This window comes from Mandrillus leucophaeus, unplaced genomic scaffold (assembly GCF_000951045.1).
Source record: "Mandrillus leucophaeus isolate KB7577 unplaced genomic scaffold, Mleu.le_1.0 Scaffold742, whole genome shotgun sequence".
NCBI classification, from domain to species: Eukaryota; Metazoa; Chordata; class Mammalia; order Primates; family Cercopithecidae; genus Mandrillus; species Mandrillus leucophaeus.
The window spans coordinates 1,261,628-1,289,317 of record NW_012108053.1 but is presented as its reverse complement, the minus strand read 5'-3'; the positions used below and the strand labels follow the sequence as shown (position 1 = coordinate 1,289,317).

Below are 27,690 nucleotides of genomic sequence, written 5' to 3'. Positions count from 1 at the left end.
AAAAAAAAAAAAAAAAAAAAAAAGCTGGGCTATTAGTGGCATACACCTGTAATCCCAGCTACTTGGGAGGCTGAGGCAGGAGAATCGCTTGAACCCTGTAGGCAGAGATTGCAGTGAGCTGAGATCGCAGCATTGCACTCTAGCCTGGGCAACAAGAGCAAAACTCCGTCTCAAAAAATATTTTTTAAAAATTCAGAGATTTAAAAGCTCTCAGCGGCCAGGTGTGGTGGCGTATGCCTGTAATTCCAGCACTTTGGGAGGCCGAGGTGAGCGGATCACAGGTCAGGAGTTTGAGACCAGCCTGGCCAACATGGTGAAACCCTGTCTCTACTAAAAAACATACAAAAATTAGCTGGGCATGGTGGCGTGCGACTATAATCCCAGCTACTCGGAAGGCTGAGGTGGGAGAATTGCTTGAACCCGGGAGGTGAAGGTTGCAGTGAGCCGAGATTGTGCCACTGTGCTCCAGCCTGAGCGACAGGGCAAGACTCCGTCTCAAAAAAAGCTCTCAGAACAACCAGTTTTACAAATTTGGCCAGTTGGTAAATAAACTGGGTTTCCAACCTACTTTGCTGAAACAATCACTGACTAAATAGGAAATGAATCATTTTCTTTTTGAAGCTGGCAGGCTGGTCTGCAGGACCTGATAAGTACTCACTTCATTTCTCTCTGTCTCAAGTTTCCCATTTTTAAGTGAGAATTAAGGGGCTCTGATAAAATGGACCCTAGGATTGTGGACAGCAGTGATAGTCCTAGAATCCACAGCTCTGCTTTTGAGTGATGGACCCATGTATCTGGCACATCTGCAGGCGGAGCATGGTTCTGGCTCTTCAGATGATGCCGGTGGAGCACTTGGAGGAGTCCTCACCCCACCGTGATAACCAGACATTAAAATCTTGGGGCTTTGCATCCCCGGATTTCTCTGTGATTCCTTCTAGACTGGTGGCATCGTGGCAGCATCACTGTTGTAGAGATTTCTGGTCACTTGGTTCTCAGGAGCTGTTGATTTAATGGCTTCACATTTAATTTCAGTGAACAAGGTAGTAGTGGCATTGAGCTTCACAGGGCCGTCCTGTTGTCCACAGGTTCCAGGTTGACTGTTGCCCCTTATCTATGTGAACAGTCACAACTGAGGCAGGTTTCTGTTGTTTACAGGACAGTTCTGCAGATCGATTTCTCAACAGCTTGGGAAGGTTTATGACAGGACTGGACACCAAAAATAATGTCAAGGTAAACCACGGTCTTTGTTCTAGTAGCTTTTTGATGAATGATGATCCTTATGTTTCCTGGAGCACTTTGAACTCACGGTAAAGTTGGTAGGGGCATTCACAACAGAAAAGAGCAAACTGTTAGCTTTACCAGCGAGGCAGTACGGTAAAGTGTAGTGATTCAGAGAATTTGCTTTGCCACCAGACATACCAGGTAACCTTGACTAAGTTACTTAACCTATCTAAGCCTCAGTTCCCTCATTTGTGAAATGGAGACAATAATCATGGCTATCTCTAAACTGTTGTGAGAATTCAATGAGTTAAAGGTATAAGGTCCTCCCCACAGTATCTACCCACATAGTCAGTGATCACTGTGTCCTGTACACTATAATTACTTCTCCATGTTCTCTGATCATAGTGTTTTGCTTTGGTACGTGACTAGAATTTCTTTCTGAGGTTTATGTGCATGGTTGGTGTGTGTGCACCTGCCTGCAGGAGCAGGGTTTGGGGGCATTACCTTGTACCTGGTATGTTTTCTTCCAGGTGTGGTTCAATAACAAGGGCTGGCATGCAATCAGCTCTTTCCTGAATGTCATCAACAATGCCATTCTCCGGGCCAACCTGCAAAAGGGAGAGAACCCTAGCCATTATGGAATTACTGCTTTCAATCATCCCCTGAATCTCACCAAACAGCAGCTCTCAGAGGTGGCTCTGTAAGTGTAGCTGTGTCTGAATGGATGGAGTGGGGCAAGGAGAGGGTCATGGAGGAGGGCAGAAAAATATGAAGCTCATCGTAGGGGAACAGCTGCAGAGACCATTACATTATGATAAATCTGGGTTGATCCAGGCTCTGGGCAGAAGTGATAAGTTTACGAATTGGCTGGTTGGGCTTCTTGAACTGCAGAAGAGAAAATGATACTGATATGTAAAAATCGTAACATTTAGTGAATTCATATAAAGTGAGTTCAAAAATTGTTAATTATAATTTAATTATAAGTGTTTAATCAGTTTGATTTGTTTAAAAATCACTGTTTAAAACTTGGTGGAATATGTTTTTATTAGCTTGTATCTTTAATGCCTAAGTTAAGCTGTGTGTGTGTGTGTATGTGAGAGAGAGAGAGAGAGAGAGAAAGAGAGAGAGAAGTTTAAAGCCAGGATGAGCTAGTTTAAAGTATGCAGGCATTGGAGTCATACAGATCTGGGTTTGAATCTGGTCTCTAAACTTTATAGATGTATGATATTAACTGAGGCAATTCATGTAAATTGCCAAGCCCAGCACTCAGCACAGAGTTGATATTTAGCACACATTAGATGCCTTTCCTGTACATGGAGCATGGCAGTTCCTGTTTCTGCTTAACTCCTACAGGATACTAATATAGGACACTAGGATCTTTATACCAAGACCCCGTGTAATGGGCTTATAAAACCATTCTTCTTATACGAATCTGATAAAATTTTTGTATGTGTTAAATCAATAGGCTACATACTGTTATTTTCAAGTTGATTTACAGCCAGAAAAAATTAATTTATTTGAGTAGTTGCACAGTAATATTTCTGCTCTCATTTAGTTTTCAAGCCCCACTAGTCCTTTGTGTGTGAAAATTTACAACTTACTACTTTTACAAGGTCACGAACAGTGGACCAAAGTGAATACCATTAACCACTCTGACTTCCTTCATTAGTTTTATTGTGGCAGTGGTATCACAATTTGACCTCAGTAGTATCAGTTTGGCATTTACATTGTCATATTTTTTGACTTAAAAATAATCATCTTAACCCTGAATAAAATGTGTCTGGTGAACAGATGTTTTTCCTTGGGCTGTGCCTCAGATATCTGTGTGTGTCTGTGTGTCCGTGTGTCCGTGTCCTCGCCGATTGAGCCCCAGTTGCATCAAAGACCCCTCCGATTTTCACACCCTTTTTCTTTCCAGGATGACCACATCAGTGGATGTCCTTGTGTCCATCTGCGTCATCTTTGCGATGTCCTTCGTCCCAGCCAGCTTTGTCGTATTCCTGATCCAGGAGCGGGTCAGCAAAGCAAAACACCTGCAGTTCATCAGTGGCGTGAAGCCTGTCATCTACTGGCTCTCTAATTTTGTCTGGGATATGGTAAGGACACAGGCCTGCTGTATCTTTGTAATGTCTGTCAGGGCCATAGATTGATAGGGATAAGAAGGAAAGAGCCCTGGCTATCATCAGGAAATGTTCCAGCTACTCTAAAGATATATGAAAAAGGAAAAGCCAGAGGCAGGTGATCACTTTCATGACACCAAACACAGCATTGGGTACCAGAGTTCATGTCACACCAGAGGGAAAAATCTGTACACAATGATGAAAATTAATACCACTGCTGCAAGAATCAGAGAGATGCAAGTCAAAACTCCAAGTCAATGCCTCTAATTTTTCTGATGGGTTTTAACCTCCAGAGTCAGAATGTTCTTTGCCTTACTAGGAAAGCCATCTGTCATTTGAAAACTCTGTACATTTTATCAGCAGCTTATCCATCCATTGCAAACATGTTTTTGTGCCAGCTACAATATATTGCTTCTATGTTGACCAATATGGGGGACTTGAAGGAATTCTAAAGTTCTAATTATTGTAAAGTACAGTTGAAATATATCTTCCTGTAACTTCCATTAACTATAAGCTACACAGAGCAAATGTAATTCTTCTCCCACTGAACAAGTCCCTGAATATTTAAAAACAACTCTCATACTCTCATTTAACCTGAGTATTCCCCAGATAAGATGATATATGAGAATATATCTTGTAACCTCCAAAGCACTGTACAAATGTGAGCAGTGATGGTGGAGATGATGATGAGGTCTTTGCTGTTCATACCAAGGCTCTTAGACTTTGTCACTCTTCTGATCCGATTGTCCTTGTATGGCCATGCTCTCTATTGTTAATGTCCCGTTTCAAAAGCAAAGCCAAGAATTAACCTCGTGTTCAGGCTGTGGTCTGAATGGTTATGAGTCTAGAGGGAGTTAATCTTTAGCCCACACTTCTATTCCTACAGCACAAAGACTTTGCATTTTGGAAGGAGCACTGTCTTACTGGCAACTTAGTGGTAAACCAAAAACCTCCATTTCACACCAATGATTGTGAAATTCGGGTCTCCTTCATTCTATACAAATTCATTTTTTTTGAACCTAAACTTTATATTTATCCATATTAAATTACATGTGTTTTATTTTTGTTTTAGCTTGATTCAGTAATTACTCCAGTCAGTAAACACAGACTGAATGCTATGTGTCTGACTTATGCCAGGCATAGGTGATTCAGAGATGAAAGGTCAAGTCCCTGAACCCATCTCTTATCTTCCTGGGTATTATCTGTAGCTCCTAAAATTTGCTAGAAGCGTGTCTTCATCTAAGTTGTTGATAAACACATCAAGTAGCACAGGACTGAGGCAGAGTCCTGTAGTCAGAAGCTGCAGTTCTTCTAGCAGCTAACAAGCTCACTATCACTTCCCTGCCTGTGCTTTGCTCTGCCAGCTATGAATTCTCATAATTGTCCTATCGTCAAGTCTTTATTTTTGCATTTTACTGCTTGATACACTGTCAGGACAGACTTTAAAATTATTCTCAGTGCGATGAAACAATTCTGACATTCATGTTATGAGCAGTTACCTCATAAATAGATTACATGTGAGATTGAACTTGGGCAGACTGTAATATAGCATTAATGATGAAACAGACACAATCATCTTCGGGAAGAAGAATGGAAGCTTATTTGCTGCCTGTGAAATTGAAATTACTCTGACTGGGAATCCATCGTTCAGTTTACTGAGCGTGACACCTTGGCTTGGCTGTTGGAAAGACAGAAAGGGCATGTAGTTTATAAAATCAGCCAAGGGGAAAATGCTTGTCAAAGTGTATTGTCCGGTATTTTGATTAATAGTTTATGTGGCTTCATTAATTCAGAGTTACTTTCCAATATGTTTATCTGCCCTTTCTTGTCTAATGATGGTGAAGACTTGTGTGATGCATTGTGTATTTGATTTAGGGGTAAACTGTATGTCTTTGTTTTCACTTTTAGTGCAATTACGTTGTCCCTGCCACACTGGTCATTATCATCTTCATCTGCTTCCAGCAGAAGTCCTATGTGTCCTCCACCAACCTGCCTGTGCTAGCCCTTCTACTTTTGCTGTATGGGTAAGTCACCTCTGAGTGAGGGAACTGCACAGTGGATAAGGCATTTGGTGCCCAGTGTCAGAAGGAGAACAGGGGACTCAGTAGACACTTACCTTTTTGTGTCTCACCAGGTGGTCAATCACACCTCTCATGTACCCAGCCTCCTTCGTGTTCAAGATCCCCAGCACAGCCTATGTGGTGCTCACCAGCGTGAACCTCTTCATCGGCATCAATGGCAGCGTGGCCACCTTTGTGTTGGAGCTCTTCACCGACAATGTGAGTCATGCAGAGAGAACACTCCTGCTGGGATGAGCATCTCTGGGAGCCAGAGGACAGTGTTTAATTGTGATCTTATTCTACTTGTCAGTGGCATGGACGCTGCTGACTGCCTTGTCCTTTCTTCAGAGTCTGTCTTCCCTGAGAAGGCAAAGCACCTTTCTTTCTTGCTGTGCCGTACATTTTGCTGGTCAAGCCTTTCAGTTTCTTTTGACAGTTTTTTTTTTCTTTCATTTTTGAGTGTTGCTTTTACCAAGAGTAGCTCCTCTGCCTTCCACTTTGCACATGAGATCTGGGCGACGCCATTCAATCCCAAGACTTTTACCATCACCCTTCTTGGTGTTTTTATTGTCATCTCTAAGATCTATGCCTTTAGCCTTGTTCATAACCTTGAACTCTAATCTCACATTCTCACTTGCCTAGTGGATTGCTCCATTTAGATAGTATATAGATACTCCAAACTGGACAGGTCCTAGTTTTCTTCGCCCCTGGAACATAATGCTTTTCTTACCATCCCTGTCACACTCAGGGCACTACCATCCACTCGGTTGCCCAAGCTGGCTCTTAGAGTTATCCTAGATGCTTGCTTTGCTGTTGCAGATTTCCCACATTCGACTGGTTGTGTTGTCAGTTCTTCCAGGTATGGACCTGTAAAATAAGGCTTCCTCTCCATTCCGGTTGGCATTGCCTTTGTCCAAACACAGCACACAAGGCCTTTTACAGATGCACAACTCTTCCTGTCCGTACCCACCACACCCTTTCCCCAGCTGTAAGCTTCAGATGAGTTGTCCCCAACCACCATGCTCCTGTAAGCCTGGTTTGAAATGCCCTTCTTCTGTCACAGGGTCCGGTAGTACATCTCTTACCCTTCAAGATTTAGCTTAAATGTGAAGCTGTCCTTACCTGCTGGGAGGTGTTCTCTCTTTTCTCTGTGCTCTCAGAGTCCTCAGTCCATGCCTCCAGTACAGTGCACATCCACTTACATGGTAATTTCCTGTTTACATACTTTTCCTACTCGGAGTGGAGTCTGTTTCTTACTAACTTTTGCCTCTCCCATGCCCTAGCACAGTGCATCCAGCATATAGCCCCTTACTCAGTTGCTAGATATTTGGCCACTGTTTTCTTTTGGGGTCATACGTTCTGATGTATTTGAGAAGAATTTCTAAAATTCTGACAAAATCCTGAAACTCAAATATTGACCCAGACATGAGCAATTTGCTTTTAAAATGCTAAGGGATTTTTAATGGATTTGCTTCTGATTAAATATAGGCTGTTTCTAAGCTTTATTCATGATTTCTCCACACTCAGACCATTTCTCCAGATTTTCTAAAGAAGAGAATTTTATTGCTACATGTCATCCACTATGCCTGCTGCTATTTCATTGGTATCTGAATTAAAAGGTCCAGTTTGTCCCTAGAGAATCAAATTTTTCTTCACTCCCATATTTCAGAATTTGATACATTTTTAGGATAAACCATGAATGACATCCATTTCTTCTCCCTCACCCTCCCTTCCCTCCCTTTTCTTTTTATTTTAGAAGCTGAATAATATCAATGATATCCTGAAGTCTGTGTTCTTGATCTTCCCACATTTTTGCCTGGGACGAGGGCTCATTGACATGGTGAAAAACCAGGCAATGGCTGATGCCCTGGAAAGGTTTGGTGAGTGAAGCAGTGGTTGTAGGATGCTTTAATGGGGATGGCACTCTGCATAGGCCTTGGTACCCTGGACTTTGTTTTGGAAAGAAGCAGGTGACTAAGCACAGGATGTTCCCCCACCCCCATGCCCAGTGATAGGGCTCATGCCAACACAGCTGGTTGTGGCATGGGTTTTGTGACACAATCATTTGTCTGTGTCTCCAATAGCATTGAGAAAAGTGAAAGGGCAGTTTTGAAGGTAAGGAAAATAGTGGCATTTGCTTGGATCCATTGGCTCATGCCACTGACTGGGTTGGTCAGAGGCCCTGGAAAAGTCAAACCACAGCTTTGAGAATTAGAAGGTCAGGGAATCAGAAGGAAAGATGCTAACTTTGGCTCTATTAGGCGAATCATGTGTCTGCAGATGAGGTCATATATTATCTTTTACACAGTCTGTAAAATGATAATGTATTACATCTTTTTCTACGTTTAGAATGGTTAAAAATATTTCTCCCGTAGCCATATGATTATTATTCATCCACTAGCTAATTATAGTCAAATGGGCCATATTATTTAGTGGTCGTAGAAGAGGGGCTTTTTCCAACTTGGGGTACAAAGGAGATATCTAAGAAATGTAAGGAATATTTACATGGAACTAGATTTAATGGAATCTAGTGATTAAATCATTAGGATATATGCTCCTGAAAGGAGCATCTGCTTAAAGTGCTAATATTTCTTATTACTAAAACTTAGAATTTCTTAAAAATACTGTAAAAATTACTTGGGTTGTTTGCCTTTTTAAAAGGATTTTTGGCATGTTTCATTAAAAAAATACTAGATATGTTCGGTGAAGTCACAAATCTAATACACATTAGCTCTGAAATTCTGATTGCTACTGGGCCATAAAAAGTTTTCCCATATCAGACTTGGAAAGTGATCATTCGCTTGTTACTTTTTTTTCCCTCTTTGTCATGGGTGATAGCCATTGGTGTTTATTGGAAGATTGGTGAATTTTTAGGAACATAGACCCAAATTTGAGGAAGGGCCATGGTTTTTGATCCCTCCATTCTGACTGGATCTCTGCATTATGTCTACTAGGGGAGAACCGCTTTGTGTCACCATTATCTTGGGACTTGGTGGGACGAAACCTCTTCGCCATGGCCGTGGAAGGGGTGGTGTTCTTCCTCATTACTGTTCTGATCCAGTACAGATTCTTCATCAGGCCCAGGTGAGCTTTGTCTTAGAACCCATGGAGCACGTGGCCGAGGGTCACAGGGGAAGCGCACAGGGAAACACTCACCAATGGGGGTTGGATTGAACCGAACTCAAAATATGTGATAAAACTGATTTTCCTGGCGCGGGCATCCCGCAGCCCCTCCCTGCCCATCCTGGAAACTGTGGCGAGTGGGTTTTATGATACTCCGTTAGAGACTGAATCTTTGTCCTGAAAAATAGTTTGAAAGGTTCATTTGTCTTATTTTTTCCCCCCTAAGACCTGTAAATGCAAAGCTCCCTCCTCTGAATGATGAAGATGAAGATGTGAGGCGGGAAAGACAGAGAATTCTTGATGGTGGAGGCCAGAATGACATCTTAGAAATCAAGGAGTTGACGAAGGTGAGAGTGTAAAGGTTACAATAGCTCACCTTCAGTTTTTTTCAGCTTTAGGTGCTGTAACCCTGCAGTTTGCTGACTTGCTTAATAAAAGGGCATATGTTCCCAAAATGTACATCTGTACCAAGGTTCTGTCGGTTTTATTTTAAAAACACCATGGAGACTTCTTAAAGAATTCTTACTGAGAATACTTTTGTAATATGAATTCCCGTTCTTGAATATATTGGTTTTATATGCTTACGTTTATGTGTTAGTTGTTAAAACATACTAGTATTGTATATCTAGTCAAAACTGAGGTAGGGAGAATAAATGGTTGATTTTGAGTTTCATAGTCCAAAAAGCTGCTATATTGCCAGTGCCCAAGAGGGTCTATATCAGCTCTCCAGATGCCAGCATCTCCAAATTTTACTTTTTTTTTAATCTGTATAGTATTTGCAATATTTTTATTACAAATTTCTACTCTGTAGAATTTAATTTTTAAAATACCTGCAACACATATATATGTTGAATAAATGAAAAATTATGTAGATATTAATGAATAATATGGTTCTAAAAAGACAGGTTAAAAAGTTTAAGTTCATTTTTATTTTGAGCTTCAGAATCATTCAGAAGCCAGTTGCGACAAACACAGACCTAGGCTCTTAGCACATCAGATATGCCTATGGCTTAGGCTTATTGACAAGTCTTATGTTGTGGTGTATGTGATTTATAGTCCTGCCTTCCACAGTTGCTTGGGAGAGCTGTGAGTCACTGAGGCTCACGAATGTTTACATTTTGTTTGTTGCAGATATATAGAAGGAAGCGGAAGCCTGCTGTTGACAGGATTTGTGTGGGCATTCCTCCTGGTGAGGTAAAGACACTCTGTCTGTATTGTGTTTGTCCCTATTAATTCAGACTGTCTCTACCCAGTCAAGCGACAATGCTTGAGACGGGGTAAAAGCGGATTTTAAAGGCTTCTCTATTTATGCCAGGATGGAGCAATTAGTCATCGAGAAGAAAGGGACCCTGTATGTCAAGAGAATGATTTTAGAGAATCCAATGCAATTTAAGAAAAAGCATGGGGCTGAGCGCGTGATTCCTGCCTGTAATCCCAGCACTTTGGGAGGCCGAGGCGAGGAGATCACGAGGTCAGGAGATTGAGACCATCCTGGCCAACATGGTGAAACCCCGTCTCCACTAAAAATACAAAAATTAGCCAGGCATAGTAGTGTGTGCCTGTAGTGCCAGCTACTCAGGAGGCAGAGGCAGGAGAATAGCTTGAACCTGGGACGGGGAGGTTGCAGTGAGCCGAGATTGCGCCGCTGCAGTCCAGCCTGGTGACAGAGTGAGACTCCGTCTCAACAACAACAAAAACAGAAAAAGCATGCACATCTGAAACATGCTTTTGTGATACATTTCAGGTGGTGATGACATTCAAATTGATTTTTAAAAATAGATTTTCTCCTTTCTGGTTTCTGTTTGTGTTCTTTTATGCCCTTTTGCCAGAGTAGGTGGTGCAATTTGGATAGCTGGCTTTCATTACCGTTTTTCACACATTAACTTTGGCCTCAACCTGACAACTCAAATAATATTTGTAAATACAGCCATACTTAAAATAGTCCCGTTATGAAATACATATTTAAATATCTATACGATGTCTTAAAACCAAGAAAATATTTGATTATTTGCTGATATTTCAGAATGAAGATTTGAGGTGGTTACCTGTTAGGGGACATTTATATTCATGTTTTTAGAGTTTGCTTATACAACTTAATCTTTCTTTTTCAGTGCTTTGGGCTCCTGGGAGTTAATGGGGCTGGAAAATCATCAACTTTCAAGATGTTAACAGGAGATACCACTGTTACCAGAGGAGATGCTTTCCTTAACAAAAATAGGTGAGAAAAGAAGTGGCCTGTATTTTGCTGCAAAGACTTTGTTTTTAGTTTATTTAAAGAAATAGATTGTTATTTTTGATTACAGTGGTACTTTTAGAGTTCATAAAAATGTTGAAATGTAGTAAAGGGTAAAGAAGCACATAAAATCATCCACAATTTCAATATCTAGAGATAATCACAATTTACATTTTCCTTTCAGTCTCATTCTCTCCTTTTAACAGTTTTATTCAGGTATAACTTACATACCATATAATTTACTTGTTTTTTTAAGAGTACAATTCAGTGATTTTTGGTAAATTGAGAGTTTCGCAACCATCACCACAATCCAGTTTTAGAACTTTTCCATCACCCCAAATCTATCTTATATACACATATAAATGTGCCACAAAATTGAGATCATACTGTATAGAGTTTAAAATTAGCTTTTATTGTTAATGAGTGTATTATGAATATTTCCCAATGGGTTACATTTCCTAAGATACAGAATTTTACATTGCTACATAAAATTTCCCTATGTACATGTACCTATAATTTATTTAATAAATTCCTTATAAATGTTGGACACATACTAGTTTCCATTTTTCACTATGTAAATATGTCCCTGTATACATCTTTTATTATTTCCTCAGGAACAATTCCTACAAAGTAAATTGCCCTCTCTAAAGAGCATACAAATTGACAGAGACACCATTAGGCCATTTTCTGAGACTGCACAGGTCACAAAGCAATCTGATCTTTGGGAATACAACTACATTTTACAGGCCTCTTAGATAATGTTACTCTAAGTACTTTACGTGGGGTATCTCTGGGCTTTTTTTTTTTTTTTTTTTTTTTTTTTGTGAGATGGAGTTTTGCTCTTACTGCCCAGGCTGGAGTGCAATGGGGCGACCTCGGCTCACTGCAACCTCCACCTCCCAAGTTCAAGCGATTCTTCTGCCTCAGCCTCCCGAGTAGCTGAGATTACAGGTGCCTGCCACAATGCCCAGCTAATGTTTTTGTATTTTCAGTAGAGATGGGGTTTCACCATGTTGGCCAGACTGGTCTCGAGCTCCTGACCTCAGGTGATCCACCTGCCTCAGCCTCCCAAAGTTCTGGGGTTACAGGCGTGAGCCACTGTGTCTGGCTTCTCTGGACTTACTATGTGGCGAGATAGTATAAGGCAGTGGCTTTCAAAGTTTTCTGGCCATGACCCTTGTGGGAAATACATTTTGTATCTCAACCTCGTAAGTACACACAGACATGTAGACACTCACGTGTATAACCTAGAATTTCATAAAGCAGTACCTACTGTTACTAATTGTAGTGCACTCTGCTATTTCTTATTCTACTTTATACTGCGTCATTAAAAAAGTGCTGGTCATGACCCACTAAATTTATTTCCCAACCCACTAATGAGCAATGACTCACAATTTGAACACACTGGATGGGGGATAGCCAATTGAAAAGAGCAAGGAAATTAGTGTATTCCTGATCTCCTCTCCTGTCTCTTACATTTTTGCAGTAGCAATGTAAAGGAGTCCTAAGAGAACAGACATTCTGGGAATAGCAGGCCTACCGCTGTACAACTGCTTTCCTAGGCTCGACCCTAGTACCAAGCTCCTGACGCATATAGCAGTGGCAGTCATAACCAGCTCATAGTAGGGTTTGGCACAGGGACTGGTTGTAAGAACTGATTTGGTTGGTATAGCTGTGAGGGCCCGGCACGGTGTCCATGTGTGCCTCAATCCTAATTCTGAAAAAGGCTGACCCTGGGAGTGCTAATTAGATACACAGAGAGGAATGCATGCTGCCGAAAGGCCAGGTTCATGGCGATGCCGCTGTGGCTGAGGTGCAGTCATCAGTCTGGAATGTGGACACGGAACTTCTCTCACATCTGATTCTTCACTTGACTGGATTCATAGAACCCAAAAGCCACCCCACCAACATAAATTGTCTTTAGGTTCTGTGTTGCTCACACCCAAAATTCCTGGGCCTTCTCACTTGATGTGTATGAATGGTGCATATGAGTGAAGTCTAGGATGGGGCCTTAGTGTTAAAGCCCCAGGGCGGTAGTGTGACTGAGATTGTTGGTAAAGAGTGTGCAGTGGTTGGCATGACCTCAGAAATTCTGAAATGGGACTGCACCTGCAGACTGAAGTGTTGAGAGAGCCAGGGAGGTGCAAGGACTGGGCAGGGCAGAGGCAGGAACCCTGCCTGCCAGGAAGAACTAGCATCCTGGGGGCAGAGAGGCTGTCCTTTCAGGTAGCAGCAGATGTACTGGTATCTTTGTAATGGAGAAGCATACTTTCTAGGAACATTAGGCCAGATTGTCTGACCCGAGTATCTCTACCTGCTTAAAATCTAAGTAGTTTTCTTATCCTTTGCAGTATCTTATCAAACATACATGAAGTACATCAGAACATGGGCTACTGCCCTCAGTTTGATGCCATCACAGAGCTGTTGACTGGGAGAGAACACGTGGAGTTCTTTGCCCTTTTGAGAGGAGTCCCAGAGAAAGAAGTTGGCAAGGTACTGTGGGCACCTGAAAGCCAGCCTGTCTCCTTTGGCATCCTGACAATATGTACCTAATGGCTTTTCCACACACATTGACTTCAGGCTGTTTTTCCTCATGAATGCAGGAGCACGAAATGCTGGTTCTTTGTATCTGCTTTCAGGGTGGGAACCTGTAATGGTGGTGGGGCAGGGCTGGGTGGGCAGAGAGGGAGTGCTTCTCCCTGTTTTGGCTCCTCACCAGTTGTTGGGTTACGATGATAGAATCTAGTCCTACTCAGTGAAAGAACTTTCATATATATATGTGTAGGACAGCATGATAAAATTCCCAAGCCAGACCAAAGTCAAGGTGCTTTTCATCACTGTAGGTTGGTGAGTGGGCGATTCGGAAACTGGGCCTCGTGAAGTATGGAGAAAAATATGCTGGTAACTACAGTGGAGGCAACAAGCGCAAGCTCTCTACAGCCATGGCTTTGATCGGCGGGCCTCCTGTGGTGTTTCTGGTGAGTGTCACTGTGGATTGAAAACTGTTGTTCCGGCCTGAGTGGAAAACATGACTTTTCAAAAGTCCTATACGTCCAGGGCTGTTGTGTGATTGGCTTGTCTCCCACCAGGGACAGCAGAGTCACCTTGGAGAAGCTGAGGGAAGCTTCTCCCTTGGCATACACTGGGAGCACTGTACCATGCCTGCAGATGTTCCCAAATAGAGACACTCCAAGCACTTTGTTTCTGAGTGTGATTGAGGCTGGATATGTGATTTGATCTTTCTCTGGAACATTCTTTCTAATCATCTTTGTGTTCATTCCCTGAAAATGGAGAGTGTAGACACAGCTTTAAAATCCCCAGGGTAGCAACTAGGTCATAGTTCCTTACACATGGATAGATGAAAAACAGATCAGACTGGGCAGTGGGCCTTGACCCTTTTTCTTTTGTAGACCAGAGCATTGATGTTATTACCAGAAGAAGCCTTTGAGGCTTTTATGTATTCCAGACCACATGGGTCTGGAATTTGTTTCTGTGAGGCTAACAATTGCAATATACTAGGGTAATCTGAGTAAGCTGGAATAAAAAAGAAAAAAAAAAGGAATTTCACCCCAATCTTATACTGACTTCAATAGAGATTTCAGACAAAAAGTTATTTTAGTATATACTTATCAGTCATGAAAAGATAATTACAATTAAATGGGCTTTTTCCTTCCTTATTTATTTGGAGAAATTTGTTTAATTCTATAAAAAAGTACTCAGAATATCTGAGTTTCCTGCATCAATAAGACATTTATAATGATGACCTTGTTTACAAATGAATTTGGAACTTTAATTCTTTGGTCCATCAAGAATAACCAGAATGGTAAGTTAAAATTTAAGCTGTTTCAAAGATGCTTCTTCATTTAAAAGCAAATTTATCTTTGATTTTTTTTCCCCCAGCAAATAAGACTTATTTTATTCTAATTACAGGATGAACCCACCACAGGCATGGATCCCAAAGCCCGGCGGTTCTTGTGGAATTGTGCCCTAAGTGTTGTCAAGGAGGGGAGATCAGTAGTGCTTACATCTCATAGGTCCGTAGTAAAGTCTTGGCTTCTACACTGTGGGCTGTTTTAACTTTCCAAGTAGAATATGCGATCATTTTGTAAAAATTAAAAAATACAGAAAAGCAAAGAGTAAAACAATTATTACCTGAAATTATACAACTTGGAAACAACTACTGTCTTCACTGGGCTGTTTATGTTTGCAGAATTTTCCTATGCAAATCTGTGTGTGTGTGTGTGTGTGTGTGTGTGTGTGTGTGTATGTATTCTTAGAAAAATGCATGCCCAGTATAAATATCGCTCTTTTTCACTTAACATATTGTAAACATTATTCCAGGTCAGTGCATTTAGGTGTCATTTCTTATAGCTGGATAGTATTCCATTAGGCTATACTCTCATTTAACTATTCCCCTTTTTGTAGACATTTGGATTATTTCCAACTTGTTCACAATTGTAAACAGCACTACAGTGAACAGCATCATCCCTATATCCACATGTACTTGTAACAGGATATGATTCCCTAGGAAGCTGGAATGCTGGAAGTCATGGTGATGTTGTGATGGTTATAGAGAATCTCTCTAAAATGAAAACCTCTTTCTTTTTTACCGCAGTATGGAAGAATGTGAAGCTCTTTGCACTAGGATGGCAATTATGGTCAATGGAAGGTTCAGGTGCCTTGGCAGTGTCCAGCATCTAAAAAATAGGTAACAAAGATAATTTCTTGGGGATAGTGCCTAGTGAGAAGGCTTGATATTTATTCTTTTGTGAGTATATAAACGATGGCTCTAAAATAAAGAAAAATAAAACTAAGCAAAATGGTATAGCGGAAAGAATGAGGGCTTTGAAGTCAGAAGTGCATTCGAATTCTGTCTTTACCATTTACTGGTCTGTGACTCCTGGGCAAGTTACTTAACTTCTCTAAGAGTCGATCTCCCTGGAAGATCTACCTCCAGGCTTTGTTCTATAGATGAAATGAAAAAAATTTACATGTGCCAGTACTGGTGAGAGTGCAAACTTTGGAGTCCAACACAAATGGGTTTGCATCCTGGCCCTACCAATTATGAGCTCTGAGCCATGGGCAAGTGACTAACTCCCTGGGCCTCAGTTTCTTTGTAACATCTGTCAGACTTCATGGGTCCAGGTGAGGATTAAAGGAGATCATGTATTTACAGCACATGGCGTGGCGCTTCACATAAAATAAGTATTTACTAAATGATAACTCGTTCCTTCTCTCAGAAACTTATTTCTGGGCCTGCCAGGGGCCACCCTTTTCATGGCACAAGTTGGATTCCCAGGTTTAAATATTCTTTTAAATAGTTCCCTGGAGATCCTCCATTTGGATATTTTTTTTCCTGCTTTCAGGTTTGGAGATGGTTATACAATAGTAGTACGAATAGCAGGGTCCAACCCGGACCTGAAGCCTGTCCAGGATTTCTTTGGACTTGCCTTTCCTGGAAGTGTTCTAAAAGAGAAACACCGGAACATGCTACAATACCAGCTTCCATCTTCGTTATCTTCTCTGGCCAGGATATTCAGCATCCTCTCCCAGAGCAAAAAGCGACTCCACATAGAAGACTACTCTGTTTCTCAGACAACACTTGACCAAGTAAGCTTTGAGTGTCAAAACAGATTTACTTCTCAGGGTGTGGATTCCTGCCCACACACTCCTGCCCATAGGTCCAAGAGCAGTTTGTATGCTTGGATAGGTGCTTGAATTCCTGATCTACTATTACTACTAGCTATGCTTTTTACTAAACCTCTGAACCTGAAAAGGGAGATGATGCCTATGTACTGTATGGGATTATTCTGAGAATTTATTGTAATAACCATAATAACTACCATTTAGTGAGTACCTACCATGGGCCAGGCATTTTACTTTGTGCCTAATCTTATATAAATTAGATAATAAAGTACCAAATTGGTCCTGACACTTAATAGGTACTCAGTAAGTATTTTCTTCCCTCTTCCCTTTAATCAAGACTGTATGTGCCAAAGTAAATGGATGACTGAGCAGTTGGTGATGTGGGGGGCGATATATAAAGTCAATTTTTGGCTGGGCATGGTGGCTTATGCCTGTAATCCCAGCACTCAGGGAGGCCGAGGTGGGCAGATCACGAGGTCAGGAGATCGAGATCATCCTGGCCAACATGGTGAAACCCCGTCTCTACTAAAAATACAAAAGTTAGCTGGGCATGGTGGTGTGCACCTGTAATCTCAGCTACTTGGGAGGCTGAGGCAGGAGAATCGCTTGAATCCAGGAGGCGGAGGACAGAGTGAGACTCCATTTCAAGAAAAGAAAAAGAAAAAAAAAGAAAGTCAATTTTTAAGTTGTTACTGCTTTTTTCAAGTATTCTTGCCTCCTTCACACACAGTTTTCTCGTTAATCTATGCAATTCTGTATGTTCCTACTTGACCTAATTTCAACACCTGGAAAAACAGAACTAGAATAAACAATGAACAAGTTGAGTGGTATTTACAAAGGTCCATCTTGATCTTTTAACAGGTATTTGTGAACTTTGCCAAGGACCAAAGTGATGATGACCACTTAAAGGACCTCTCATTACACAAAAACCAGACAGTAGTGGATGTTGCGGTTCTCACATCTTTTCTACAGGATGAAAAAGTGAAAGAAAGCTATGTATGAAGAATCCTGTTCATACGGGGTGGCTGAAAGAGGAACTAGACTTTCCTTTGCACCATATGAAGTGTTCCGGAGAAAAGAGCCAGAAGTTGATGTGGGAAGTAATAAACTGGATACTGTACTGATACTATTCAATGCAATGCAATTCAATGCAATGAAAACAAAATTCCATTACAGGGGCAGTGCCTTTGTAGCCTATGTCTTACATGGCTCTCAAGTGAAAGACTTGAATTTAGTTTTTTACCTATACCTATGTGAAACTCTATTATGGAACCCAGTGGACATATGGGTTTGAACTCATACTTTTTTTTGTTGTTCCTGTGTATTCTCACTGGGGTTGCAACAATTATTCATCCAGTAATCATGGCCAGTGATTATTGATCAAAATCAAAAGGCATGCACATCCTCATTCACTAAGCCATGCCATGCCAGGAGACTGGTTTCCCGGTGACACATCCATTGCTGGCAATGAGTGTGCCAGAATTATTAGTGCCAAGTTTTTCAGAAAGTTTGAAGCACCATGGTGTGTCATGCTCACTTTTGTGAAAGCTGCTCTGCTCAGAGTCTATCAACATCATTAAATATCAGTTGACAAAATGGTGCCATGTGTGGCTAACATCCTGCTTTGATTCCCTCTTTGATGAGCTGTTCTGGTAGCCATAACATGCAACAAAAATGTGGGTGTCTCTAGGCACAGGAAACTTGGTGCCATTGTTATATTGTCCTGTGCTTCAAGCCATGGGTCTACAGGGTCATCCTTATGAGACTCTTAAATATACTTAGATCCAGGTAAGAGGCAAAGAATCAACAGCCAAACTGTTGGGGCTGCAAGCTGCTGAAGCCAGGGCATGGGATTAAAGAGATTGTGCGTTCAAACCTAAGGAAGCCTGTGCCCATTTGTCCTGATTGTCGACTCACATGGTACACTGCATCTCAAGATGTTTCTTATCTGACACAAGTATATTATTATTTCTGGCTTTTTGAATTAATCTAGAAAATGAAAAGATGGAGTTGTATTTTGATGAAAATCTTTGTACTTTTTAATGTTATTTGGAATTTTAAGTTCTATCAGTGACTTCTGAATCCTAAAATGCCCCCTCTGTAGAACCCTGTGGTATAGAGGAGTATGGCTACTGCCCCACTATTTTTATTTTCTTATATAAGTTTGCATATCAGTCATGACTAGTGCCTAGAAAGCAATGTGACGGTCAAGATCTCATGACATTATATTTGACTTTCTTTCAGATCATTTAGGATACTTTTAATCTCAATTCATCAATCAAGTATTTTTTGGGTGTATGCTGTAGCTGAAGGAGTATGTACGTATGTATAAGGATAGAGAGAAATTAAGTCTCAGTAGATTGTGCCATGTTATTCAGCTCACTGGTTTACAAATATAGGTTGTCTTGTGGTTGTAGGAGCCCACTGTAACAATATTGGGCAGCCTTTTTTTTTTTTTTTTTAATTGCAACAATGCAAAAGCCAAGAAAGTATAAAGGTCACAAGTATAAACAATGAATTTTTCAACAGGGAAAACAGCTAGCTTGAGAACTTGCTAAAAAACACAACTTTTGTTTATGGCATTTAGTACCTTCAAATAATTGGACACCCCATTAAATCTGACAATCTCAAATTTTTCATCTCTTCAATCACTAATCAAGAAAAATATAAAAACAACAAATGCTTCCATATGGAGCATTTTTCAGAGTTTTCTAACCTGGGCTTATTTTTCTAGTCAGTAAACATTTTTAAAAATAGTTTCACTAATGCTTACTGTTAACTGTCTTGAGAGAAAAGAAACATAGGAGAGAACTATTGTTTGGCCAAGTTCAAGTGATCTTTCAATATCATTACTAACTTCTACCTTTTCCAAAATTTGAATATTAACTCTAAAGGCGTAAGACTTCAGATTTCAAATTAATCTCTATATATTTTTTAAATTTACAGAATATTATATAACCCACTGCTGAAAAAGAAAAAAAATGATTGTTTTAGAAGTTAAAGTCAATGTTGATTTTAAATATAAGTAATGAAGGCATATTTCCAATAACTAGTGATATGGCATCATTGCATTTTATACTATCTTCAAAAATATAGAATTTGTAGAATAATTTCTCCTCATTTAATATTTTTCAAAATCAAACTTCTGTTGGTTTTCTCATTTTACTAAAATCATATTCTAATTCTTCATTATAGTAAATCCATGAGCAACTCCTTACTTCAGTTTCTCTGACTTCAAGGCCATATTTTAAAAAATCAAAAGGCACTGTGAACTATTTCGAAGAAAACACAACATTTTAATACAGATTGAAAGGATCTCTTCTGAAGCTAGAAACAATCTACGGTTATACATCTTCATTAATACTGTGTTACCTTTTAAAATAGTAATCTTTTACATTTTCCTGTGTAAACCTAATTGTGGTAGAAATTTTTACTAACTCCATACTCAATCAAGCAAAATTTCTGTGTATTCCCTGTGGGATATAACTATGTGAGTTTCAGAAATTCTCAAAATACATGTCCAAAAATTTCTGCTTGTGCATCTTTTGGACACCTCAGAAAACTAATTAACAACTGTGAATATGGTAAATATAGAAGAAAATAATAAGCCCTCTATACATAAATGCCCAGCACAATTCATTGTTAAAAAACAACCAAACCTCACACTACTGTATTTCATTATCTGTACTGAAAGCAAATGCTTTGTGACTATTAAATGTTGCACATCATTCATTCACTGTATAGTAATCATTGACTAAAGGGATTTGTCTGTGTTTTCTTCTTGTGGTTGTATATATCAGGTAAAATGTTTTCCAAAGAGCCATGTGTCATGTAATACTGAACCACTTTGATATTGAGACATTAATTTGTACCCTTGTTATTATCTACTAGTAATAATGTAATACTGTAGAAATATTACTCTAATTCTTTTCAAAATTGTTGCATCCCCTTTTATAGAATGTTTCTATGTCGATAAGGATTTAGGTAGGCTATTATCCCTTCTTATACCCCAAGATGAAGCTGTTTTTGTGCTCTTTGTTCATCATTGGCCCTCATTCCAAGCACTTTAAGCTGTCTGTAATGGGATCTATTTTTGCACTGGAATACCTGAGAATTGCAAAACTAGACAAAAGTTTCACAACAGATTTCTAAGTTAAATCATTTTCATTAAAAGGAAAAAAGAAAAAAAAATTTGTATGTCAATAACTTTATATGAAGTATTAAAAAGTGCATATTTCTATGTTGTAATATAATGAGTCACAAAATAAAGCTGTGACAGTTCTGTTGGTCTACAGAAATTTACTTTTGTGCATTTGTGGCACCACCTACTGTTGAAGGGTTATAAAGCCATTAGAAAAGTAGAGGGGAAGTGATTTGGATCAAAAGGAAAAACTTGAGAAAAGATTCAAATGTTCCCTTAATCATAAAAGAGAACTGAGGGGACTACTCGTAAATAAAAGGTTGTTTTGTATTTTCATGTTGGTTAAGATACTGAGTAACTGGTATTAAGTGTTAGAGGTTTTTAGATAAATACTCTGCTTAATGATTGTGAAGCTGCACTGAGATTTCTGAAAATGCTCTGTAGCTGAGCTTGTTTAATAAATGTTCACTTGGTATAGGGGAAGCTACAAAGGCAGCCTTCAGTGCCCTTTTTTTAATTCAACCAAAAATATAAGGACACGATGTAGCAGGTATACTGGCAAGGTGCTGGGGGTGGTGGCAAGGGTGAGCAGGAAGGAGTAGATGTGGAAACAGAAATGATACTAATATCAGTGATTCTTTTCTCCTGTAATAAGTGCTGTGCAGACAACATAGGAGTAGTGCTGAGACAATGTAAATGTATTTTTCATAGCTCATTAGGAATCAGTTTCAGAAAAAGATGTCTGCTTATTTTGCTACTTGAATCCCTGTCAAACAGTCCTTTTGAGGCAGTATAAGAGGCTGGCTCTATTTGTGACCCCTTGGGAACGGCTGTGACAAAGTGTCGTGAGCAGTCCTTTTTCTGTGGCACAGATCTGAACTTTGTGTGCAGAAAAATCTTGGCTTCAAGTGAGCTTGAAGTGAGCATCAGCATCACAACTTCATCCTCCTATCTTGAAGTTTACGTTATAGTGACTCTAATGAAATCATAGAACACTGTTTCTTCGTGAACAATGACAAGGGAGAAGAAAAAACTTTATTGAAAAATAAAAAGGCAGGTAATTTAGATGAAAATGTTACCCATGAGTTTTGTTTTTGTTTTTGTTTGTTTGTTTTTGTTTTTTTGAGAAACAGACTCTCGCTCTGTCATCCAGGCTGGAGTGCAGTGGCATGATCTTGGCTCACTGCAACCTCCACCTCCCGGGTTCAAGCAATTCTCCTCAGCTTCCCAAGTAGCTGGGGCTATAGGCATGCACCACCATGCCAGCTAATTTTTGTACTTTTAGAAGAGATGGGGTTTCACTATATGTTGGCCAGGCTGGTCTCGAACTCCTGACCTCAGGTGATCTGTCCACCGTGGCCTCCCAAAGTGCTGGGATTACAGGTGTGAGCCACCTCGCCTGGCCCTACCCATGAGTCTTGACCAAAATATTCTTCTATCTGTAGAAAAGCCCAAAAGAACTTTCCCAGATTCAAAAAACCAGACGCTTTGTAATGGTAATGTCTACATTAAGTACGAAAAAAACCCTTAGCTTCAGTTTTCAAGTGTTTACTGTGTTGTTATACACTTCATTTAATTCTGAATACCTGCCCTATAAGGTAAAAAGTACCATTTTACATACGAGTAAATTACAGCTCCGTGGATAAGAAACTCATCCAAAAGTACCGGGACAGTCAAGTGGCAGAGGGTTCTTTTTGTTGAAGTTAGGTATCAGTTAAAATCGACCTTGTAAAATCATATCAGCATCAATATACATTAACAAATAGTTATTGAACTTTATTGTATGCCAGATATTTCTCTAGGTACTGGGGGTACAATGTAGAAGAAAATAGAATTCCTGCTCTAATGAATTTATATTTCAGTGGTGAAAGATGATGTGTGGACAAACACACCTAATATATTTTGACAGCAATCGGTGCTAAGAAGAATATAAGACATGGTAATCGGATAACAATGGAGAGAAGTCAGAGATGGCCTTTTCTGAGGAGTGACATGCTGAGAACCGAATAAAAAGAGCAGGAGCAACCTTTCAAGGTGGGTGCGAAGAATATTCCCACAAGAAAGAATAAGTGTTGCAAAAGCCCAGTGGTAAAAAGCTTGGCAAGCCGCGGGGGTAAAAGAGGTATCTGTACTAATGTCTCTTGTATTGAGTTAGCAAGGAGAAGAGTGGCAGGGGGTGGAACTGGAGAGATAGCAGGGACCACATCTCACAGGATCTTGCCAGCCTTTTTAAGGTATTTGGATTTTATTGTTAGTGCAACAAGGAGCCACTGGAGAGTTTTAAACAGTAGTGGGGTGACCTACTTTGTTTCAGAAAGAACACTGGCTACTATGGGAAGAAAGGACAGTGGGAAGACTAATAGATAATGGTGGATTGGACTAAGATGGTAGCAATAGATAGGGAGCTATGGTAACGTTCAGTATCCACTTTGGAGACAGATCCAGCAGGACTTGCTGACAGACTCCATGTAGGGACCGAGGGAAAGAGAGCTAGCAAGGTGACTTTCAGTTTGTGACCTGAACTAGGTAGATGGCTGTGTTAAAAATGGAGTTGGTATTTCAGTCTGAAGCTCAGGGGCAATGATGGAAAATAAGATAAATGTGTGCAAGTTGGCTGGGCATGGTGGCGCATGCCTATAATCCCAGCACTTTGGGAGGCCGGGGCGGGTGGATCACCTGAGGTCAGGAGTTTGTGACTAGCCTAACGTGGTCTCTAATAAATACAAAAAAATAGCCGGGCATGGTGGCGCATGCCTGTAATCCGGGCTACTCTGGAGGCTGAGACGAGAATCGCTTGTACCTGGGAGGCGGAGGTTGCAGTGAGCAGAGATCGCACCACTGCACTCCGGCCTGGGCAACAAGTGTGAAACTCTATCTAAAAAAAAAAAAAATGTGCAAGTTATCAGTACGTATATATTTAAGCCTTGGGACTGAATGAGATTACCTGGAGAGAATGAAGAGAGAGAACATTCTTGAGCTTGAGATCCTATAACATTTAGAAGAGAAGCCAGCCAGGGAAATTGAGAGGGACTGGCCAGTGAGAAAGAGGAAAATCTGAAGAGTATAATGCCATACGTTGTAACTCAGAGAATTTTGTTTCAGGAAGGCAGAAGTTGTCAATTATATCCAACACTGCTGAGAAGATGAGTAAGGAATGTAAATGAGTAAAGGCAGGAATGGCTATTGAATTTGAGAAGACAGTGGTCCTTGGTGACCTTCAAAAGAGTCATTTCAGCATGACGAGGATGCAGACCTAACTGGAATAGAGTTTCAGGGAAGAATGAGAGGCAAGGAAGGGGAGACTGCAAATATACACAAATCTATATTTTTGCTTTGAAGGGAAGCAGAAAACAGGACAACAGCTGGTTTACAGAATTTTTACTTGGATCCTTTCCTTGTCTGTTAATAATATAGGCTGCAGCTGGGCATCATCTTGCCCTTCCTTTTTGATTTTGCTGTTTTGCTTTTAATCCTACAGGCATTTCTTCTGGCAGGAGGCTTGTACACAATCTGGCTGGTTCACAACCACTACGGCCTTGACCTTTCAAGGCAGAAGCCTATGATTCAAAAACTTCCATTTCTTCCAATCAACTATTGTAAAACTCATTTTGTCTAATGCCCATACTCCTTTATCTCAGGGTCCTGGGCCAACTATCTGTCACTAAAGAAAACAAACCATTTCCTTCTCCTGGGGGAATGTGCTTCTTTCAAGAAGATGCTTAAGAGAACAGACATTCTAGGTGACAGCAGTTATGAAAGAGGTCTCGCTAACGAACCTAACTCTTCTTCCAACATACTCCAGGTTCACACTCCTTTGATGACAGAAAGTACTACAACTTCAGTTGCAACACTACTCAGGCTCATAGGATTTACTCAGGTTAAAAGCTGGTGCTGAGAATGAAGTTCAGAGTTTGAGTCTACAAGTGGCATTTGCTTATCCTTTGGGAGTTCTGTGGCAGCAGGTAGAACCGAATCAGATTGGTTGCATATCTGTTTCTCTTCCTGGAAATACAATTCAAATACCTTCATAGTCTGTGACAGCAACTTATAACCAACAGGCGATGGTATTATTTTTATTGACGGCACCCCCCCATAGCCAGAACTTCTACTGAGTCATTCGCCGTGTCTTCCAGGAATACTTTACAGATGTAGTAGTGAGGCACCTCCAATAACAATTATGTAATCTACTGTTAACGGCGGCACAAAATGAGAGTGGAGTAATGATGTACTTCTTTTTTCAAACTCACACATCTCATAATGTTAATTCAGTCAACAAGTACTTAGGGCTTATCACATGCCAGGCAAAGGTAATATGACAATAATGAAAACAAAAACCCTTGCTGTCACAGAATTTGGTTTCTAGTGGGAAGAGACATACATTAACAAATCATATATAAGTAAAACATTAATTATGGTGATAACAGAAAAATAAAGCAGGGGAGAGGGATAGTGTCTTAGTTCAGGTTGCTGTAACAACAGTACCATAGATTGGGTGGCTTAAACAACAAACATTTTTTTTCTCACAGATCTAGTGGCTGGGAAATCTAAGACCAGGGTGCCAGCATTATTAAGTTCTGGTGAAGGCTTACATTCTGGTTTCCTCACAGAGAGGACTCTTTATGCCCTTACAAATGCATCGATTCTCTTACCCACATGACCTCATCTAAAACTAACTCCCAAAGGCCCAACCTCCTATGTTGAGATTAAGGCTTCAACATGTGAATTTTTGGGGGACAAAAACTTTCGGTCCCTAGCAGATAGGGGCCACCGTGGGAGGAGATTACAATCTTAAATAGGGTTGTCAGGGAAGGCTTCATGGGGGCAAAGACCCGAGGAGGCACGGAAATGATCCATGCAGATGCTTGTCTAGGGAAGAGCATTCCAGGCAGAAGCAGTGGGAATGGACCCTCAGGTAAGAGCATGTTTAGCAGGTTCAAAGAAAAGCCTCTTAGGCCAGGTCTGGAGTGAGGATGGAAAAGGTAACAGGACAGATCATGTAAAGACTTGTAGGCCACAGTTAGAGGCTTGGACAATTATTCTGAGGAAGAGATGAAGGTATTGGGAGGGGCTGTTGAGCAGAGGAGTGATATGATCTGCTTTATATTTTAGATTATTCTGACTGCTATGTTGAAAGTAGGGTTGAGAGCAGAGGGGAAGGGCAGGACACCAGTTAAGAGCACTTCCCAAAAATCCAGATGACAATTGGCTTGAACCAGGATAGTTGCTATAGGGATGTGAAGCAATCAAATTCTAGCTATCTGGGATCTGCTGACAGGTACACAATGGTGTGAGAGAGAAAAGGCAGTGTGAGAATGACTCTGAGGTCTGTGGCCTGAGCAAAACAGAAAGCTGGAGTTGCCATTAGCTGCGATCAAGTTTCTGGGTAAAGATCAAGAGCTCAGTTGTGGACAAGAGGGGTGTGAGATTTCTAATAGACCTTCAGGTGGAGGTGTGGGGAACACACCTGGATGTGACGAGCCTGGAATTCAAATTCACATGTGTGAATTTGAAAAAAGAAAAGAGGTGTGGACTGGAGCCATCCACACACACATAGCATTTGAAGTCACAAGACTGGGGGTGATGACATAGGGAGTAAGTATAAATAGAAAAGAGAAGTGGTCCAAGGACTCAGTCCTTACATTGGAGGTCAAGGAGACAAGGTGGAGACTAGGAGATATGAAGGCCTGTGCAGTCAGTGTTGCAGAGAAACGAAGAAACTGTTTCCAGAAGAAAGGAGAGGTCAACTGCTAACAAGTCAAGTAAAATGAGAACTGGGAAATGAGTTGACAAGCACAATTTGGCTGGCGTGATCAGAGAATGTTTAAGAGATAATGTGAAGGAAGAAAATGGAGGCAGGAAGTATGAACTACTTTTTTGAGTCATATTGTAAAGTAAAAAAAATGGGGTAATTTTATTCTTTTTTTTTTTTAATATAGGAAAAATAATAGTATATTCGTATGCTGAGGAGAAGAATCCAGTTGAAGGGGAATACTGTGGCTTCAGGCAACAAGAGAGGAAAACTGCCTGAGCCACATCCTTCAGCAAGTGAGTGTTCAAGTGGAGGGTTTGTGTTTGTTTGGCGCACGGGTCATTCATCCACAGTGCGAGGAGAGAAGCAGGGTATGCGGGGTTGGCTGCAGAAAGCGGGCAGAGGTCGGGGTGGGAACTTATGAAGACTGTTCTGATTGTTATTTTCTCTGTGAAGTAAAAGGAAAGGTCATTGGCTAAGAATGAAGATGGAAGAGCAGGTGCTGGGAGTCATTGAAGAGAATGAAAGAATGAATAAAATAGAGAAAAACATAATGCTATGATATAAACCTGTACATGTAAATTACTTTCCTCTTCAAATTAGACCCCCTGGAAGGCAAATTTCTGTCATGTTAAGTTTTAGAAAAAGTCATAATCTACTTGGAGCTAAGTATGAAGAATACGGTATATGATTTAAACCATGTAATTCTATTTTTGCTTAATCCAGGGAAGCCTTTAAGATAACTTAGAGTATATCCATTAAAAAAGATAAAAATGTCAGCTTCCCCTTCCTTTTAAATAAGGTATGGATCAAAAATAATTGATATTCATAACCCTAAGGTATCATAACATTCTGAGGCAAAATATTAAATGTCTTCTGTAGTATTTTAGTTAACTTTTAATTTTAATTGGTAATTTATGTGTAATTAACCACATATTTATGCCCCAACTATTTCACGTAAATGTGAGATGTCTTAGGCCTCTTTCAACTCTGCATGGAAAAGAATGCTGAGGCGGCATGTCTGTTTAAGCTGCCACTGCCTGCCTCTCATAAATAATATCTGACATTGCATAGTAGCCCAGATAAACTGCAGATCGCTTACAGCCTGATAAATAAGAGGAAACTGTACATCTTGTTTTCCACATTTCCCTTGGACAGCTAATTCACAATTTACTATTTTATAGCTATAAGATTTTAAAAATATAAAATAATATAGCTGTAAATATAGACTATCAGGAGATAGTCTGTAAAAATGTAAAAATAATATAGCTATAAATATACACTATCAGGAGTACCAAATCTAGTTTTATAAGGTAGAGGCATCAAGTAAAATGGAAATGAAAGATGTTTCAAGGAGAACTCCAGGACATCTGTGGCAGTACTAAACAAACCTTCCT

General features: G+C 40.3%; 1 protein-coding gene across 1 annotated transcript; it reads left to right on the top strand.

The window, feature by feature from the left end:
* Positions 1–816: 816 nt before the first annotated feature.
* LOC105529049 (ATP-binding cassette sub-family A member 1-like) lies at positions 817–20,701 on the top strand. Its single transcript, XM_011966106.1, has 17 exons — positions 817–967; positions 1,124–1,230; positions 1,752–1,921; positions 3,140–3,317; positions 5,250–5,365; positions 5,476–5,620; positions 7,158–7,281; positions 8,356–8,485; positions 8,751–8,871; positions 9,656–9,718; positions 10,636–10,742; positions 13,109–13,250; positions 13,601–13,735; positions 14,688–14,791; positions 15,373–15,465; positions 16,124–16,367; positions 17,265–20,701. Exons 1-17 carry the CDS (start codon positions 817–819, stop codon positions 17,403–17,405), a joined length of 2,271 nt encoding a protein of 756 aa, XP_011821496.1. The 3' UTR covers positions 17,406–20,701.
* The last annotated feature ends 6,989 nt before the right edge of the window (positions 20,702–27,690 follow it).

Excerpts from the sequence above, each read along its gene's own strand:
- LOC105529049 (XM_011966106.1), top strand. The coding sequence starts at position 817 with ATGGTTCTGGCTCTTCAGATGATGCCGGTGGAGCACTTGGAGGAGTCC. Across the intron at positions 8,486-8,750 it reads AGATTCTTCATCAGGCCCAG|ACCTGTAAATGCAAAGCTCC; the intron begins GTGAGCTTTGTC and ends TTCCCCCCTAAG. Across the intron at positions 9,719-10,635 it reads TGGGCATTCCTCCTGGTGAG|TGCTTTGGGCTCCTGGGAGT; the intron begins GTAAAGACACTC and ends TTTCTTTTTCAG.